The 4,589-nt window shown below is 31.0% G+C and overlaps 1 protein-coding gene across 1 annotated transcript in view; it reads right to left on the bottom strand.

The window, feature by feature from the left end:
• Positions 1 to 3,918, bottom strand: part of LOC108740022 — a 25,431-nt gene extending 21,513 nt beyond the window's left edge. Inside the window, exon 1 of the mRNA XM_025975386.1 lies at positions 3,838 to 3,918. Within this exon, the coding sequence (XP_025831171.1) occupies positions 3,838 to 3,843 (6 nt within the window). The 5' untranslated portion in view covers positions 3,844 to 3,918. The remainder of the gene's footprint in view (positions 1 to 3,837) is intronic.
• Positions 3,919 to 4,589: the final 671 nt, after the last annotated feature.

Genomic DNA, 4,589 nt, shown 5'->3' with positions numbered 1-4,589 from the left:
ATAAGTGAATAAATAACACATTTGGAAATTTGTCACAGTTTTTATTAATCAAATTCAATTTGCATTTCGCCTTGTTAAGATATTTTAAAAAGTACTACAATACATAAATAGGTAAATATATATATACCATGTTGCAATCAATAAAAGGATGGAAGGTTAAATTAAAGATGCGCTGAGTACAGGGTTATTACCGAAATCTAATTGATCATTAGTCAAAACTTTTTTGTATTAAAACCTTATTTATTTCAAGTATATCTGTCTAGTATAGGACCCCCTTTTACATGTTTAGTTTCATATTTTCTTTACGTAACGAGTGATTATTATTTAAGACATGATAAGCTAGACATGAATTAGGTTTGTTTGATTTTACGTAATTAAAATGCTCTAAAAAACGAGCCTCAATATTTCTTTTTGATTTTCTTATAAATATAGCAAGCAATCGTTACAAGTTACTTCGTAAATGCCGCTATTTTGTAGAACATTATTATTTCTGCTTATATTTTTGTTGTTTACTAATTTATTGCCTAAAGTGTTGTTATTGAAAAATGTGGTCTAGTATTTTATTAATGTAGGGTTTTACCAACCATTTCGCTTATTTTACCTAAATATGGTAATTTTCTCCAAACGTTATTATTAGAATTGGAATTGGCTGGGTATATGATGTTATTGAATTCAGACTTTTGTTTTTTATTTAGTAACTTATCAATGATATTTCTATTGTAGTCATTATTTTCTGCTATTAATTTTATAAAATTTACTTCTTCTTTATAATTTTTCCCGATGATAAACGTATCTTAGCAATTCTGTTTATCATGTTGTTTTACAAAATCTGTGTTCAGCGACCATCAAAACGCCCGAATAAGTAGTTTCAATTGATTTTTAATGAATTTAAAACAAAACTCCTGAAGACGACATATACGACAGTCGCCATGGACTCAGGTACCTTGAAGTCCATCACCGACTGCATATTCATGTTCAGGGACCCTCAAAAGTCCAAGTAAATAATTTCAATTACTTTTTAATGAATTTAAAACATAACCCCTGGAGATGAATGTATTAAAAGTGACCCTAGGCCCCGATAAATCAAATTCAAATACAGAAAACCGCATCTCGATCCAACTTACTGCACAAAAATTCGAAGGTTTGACACATTTTTGTGCTTTCTTTCCTCGGCTACGATTACCTTCAGTCATCTTTTCACATAAATAATAAAGTAATGTACGACCAATAAATCCAATTTCATCCTTTTAACGAGTATTACGCTTTTTCAAAGGACTTTGAGGGTTCTGTTAGTTTAAAGGCAGGCAATATTTTCAGACAAAAAAATATATTCCACAAGTTCACCAAATTGCGCACTTTCGATCGTCCGACATAAAAAGAAAAACTATGTAGAATACACTTAATGTTACAATTGACATCGTATAAATATTTAACCAGCATTCCGGACCCAAAATAATCTGCGGCACAAAAGGAAATCTATTTACATAGGCTTTCCACCAGTCTCTGCTAATTTACTTTAGTACAAGAATTTTCATGTCTTTTTTTTCCTCTTTGGAAAACAGAAAAGAAAACAAATTATTTTGATAAATGCTCCAAACATTTCTACAATGACTTTGTGACAATGCTAAGTACTTTTATCGCTTTTTAATGGTAAATTGTTATAATTTTTCATTTTTGAAAACACTGGCATGAATAATTTTATTCAGTTTTGACAATTTATTTCTTTTCTTCAAAATCTGAAACCACGCATAAGCTAATATGGATTTTAAATTCTTACTTTTTTTTGAAGGCGACTTTGTAAAAGTTTCTTCAATTTTCCTTTCCAATCTAATTTTTATGCTACAGTAGGTCGATATAAGTGAAAAAAGTTTATTAACTAATATGCATAAAAATAAGTAGGAAAAGTCTTGCTCTCGGTCACATCTTGTGCGCTTTAGAGGCAGAAAAAGCTCAAGCATAGCATCTGTGCTTTATAACAAATGATGCTACATTTCAGTGCGACTCAAGTTTCAAAAAACAATTAAGTAATGCATACGTATTCCACCATGAAATAAATTGTTCTCTACCAAAGTCATTTGCTTCTAGTAAGCACCTGAAAAATTAACTTCTCTCGTTGGAAATTTATTAGTAGATAACCTTTCAGTTTCCCGAGGGAGCAATGAGATACTTGTAGAAAATTTATCGTTCGAAAGCATAAGGTTGAAAAACTATTTTTGATATAATGTTAAAAAATAATAATCTAGTGAATCGCCAATTGGTAGACTGTTTTGAAAAAATATTGAAAATGTTGGAGTATTTGACGGCGTTAATAAGAAAGTATCAACACAAATTAAAATGCCTTCCACTAATTATTTACGTTTAGATCTTCTATAACAACTTTTCTTAAATTAACAATAGAAAATTAATACGCTCATTACAAANGGTGTTGGACCAGAACGGTCAAGATATAATTTAATAAAGTATTTGTTTATTATACGAAAACTGTCTTTCATTTCCACAAAAAAAAAAAACGAAATGACTTTCCGAACAACCTTATATATGTAAGAAAACGTAAGGGCTACAACAACATGTCAAAACCATAAATAATTTGCTTTTGGTATTTTATAACTATCGCATTTAAAAAATGTTACTGCTGAATGCTCTGTAAAAGAAAAAACGAATCTTAACTGACGATCAGTAACAAATTAAAATTTCTTATATTCTTCGAAACAAATTAAAAACTGTCGTCAATTGTTGAACTGTTAAAGATTGTGTTGGTTGAGATTACAACTTGTGGAACGGTTGACGGTAAACGTGTGCCCGGGACTGTTATAAATTTCAATCGATAACTACCGGAACAACTAATACATTTTATCTCGTGCTATGAAAGAGCGTTCAAGCCGAACTTTGTCTAGTTCCTTTTAATTTTTCACTTACTCAAAAAAAATATAGAAAAGGGTATTTAAAAACAAACCTATAACGAGATTGATGAAGATCAAAACTAGGATATTCATGATTTTAATGTTGATTCTACTAGTAAATACTTCCTGTTAAACAAAAAATGTTAAGTGAAGACGCGCACGCCCCACTACTTTTCGTGAGTGGTAGATAGAAAGTGTGTGCCACAGCAGTATCACCAAAACTATCGTCTCGCGCAACAAAATGCCCCTTGACTACTCATATTTTTTTAATTTGCGATGGGACAATGTCTATGAGATATTAGCAAGTACTCCTACCTAACAGTTTTGGTTTCAAGGAATTTATTGTTTAATAAATTGAAAAGTCGCGTGATGATTTATACCCATTAGAAAAATGTTTGCATGATTGTTGTTCCCGACACAACACGATATGACGAATGTGAACTTATCGCATTATATTATGTTGGCAACTGATACTGCAGATAATCTAAATCTTTGTTCTTATACAGGCTATAAATATGCTTTTTGACACTTTAATCGGATATGACCAATATATGATTCTCTGAAACGACAAAATTTATCAGTATTAGTTGGCATTAGATCACGATAATAATGCCGTATTGAACTGAACGCAGAATTTGTAATGAATTGAGTATCAGTATATGAATACCGTATTATAATTAAGTATATTTAATCAATAAATAATAATTATTCAAGTTTTTGGATTTTCAAAGCCGTTATAGATTATTTATAAACCTCTTCCCAGACTATTCTACCAAGTCATCAGTGAGAGTTCAGTCATCAAAGTCCTAATAAGTGAGATTTGATGGACCACTTCAGAATTTAGAAGCTACTGATGAAGTGGCTGATACCAAATACGTGTTATGGAGACATTGACAATTTATTTTAATTTTTAGTTTTTATTACTACAAAATCTTACCTGCATTGTTGCATGACATTTCCAACCTTAAACTACATCGTCGGCCGTTCTAATAAAATTAGCTTCACCATTTTTATGCACCTGTAAAAACACTTCATCTAATTTGGGTTACTTATTACAGAAATAGAAAAGTACAACCTCAATGAAATTAAGAAGTCCGATATCGAACATTCGAAAGAGAAATACATATCACATTATCAAGTTAAAACTCAAAAATTCTTGAGTAAATAAGGTTTTACTTTTTCGTCTCAAATAATACATGCATTTTCTCAGTTTTGCGTTTGAATTAATACATCGTTATGAATTCTTTCACTATTCAAAATCCACGTTTACTTAAACAAACCAAATGACATTTACAATTTTCGAAAGGACGAAAAACATGACGACGGCCTGGAGACCCGAATCAGGACAGCATGAATTATATCAATCTTGGTTTATCAAATGCAAACCTAGTAGAACTTATTGTTTCTGATTGAAATTTAGAAAAAAGATCACAAAAGTGATTTTGGTTAATGTCAAGAAGTTTATTGGGGGTGTGTACAACCCAACAAACTGGTCAGTGCTGATGACATCACGAATCGACGCCATATTGTACTGGTGTCCTACCATATTGCACTGGTGAGACAAACGTGACGTAGTAGGATATCAAACGGACGTGTAAGCATCGCACTTTAAGTTTTTTTTTAATTGTAAGACACTTTATTAACTTTTGGAGCAAAATTATTGTAACCGAGCACAAACACTATTTTCAA

This window comes from Agrilus planipennis, unplaced genomic scaffold, assembly GCF_000699045.2.
Source record: "Agrilus planipennis isolate EAB-ADULT unplaced genomic scaffold, Apla_2.0 scaffold200, whole genome shotgun sequence".
NCBI lineage: Eukaryota > Metazoa > Arthropoda > Insecta > Coleoptera > Buprestidae > Agrilus > Agrilus planipennis.
The sequence above is the reverse complement of the archived record's forward strand: the minus strand, read 5'-3'. Positions and strand labels throughout refer to the sequence as shown.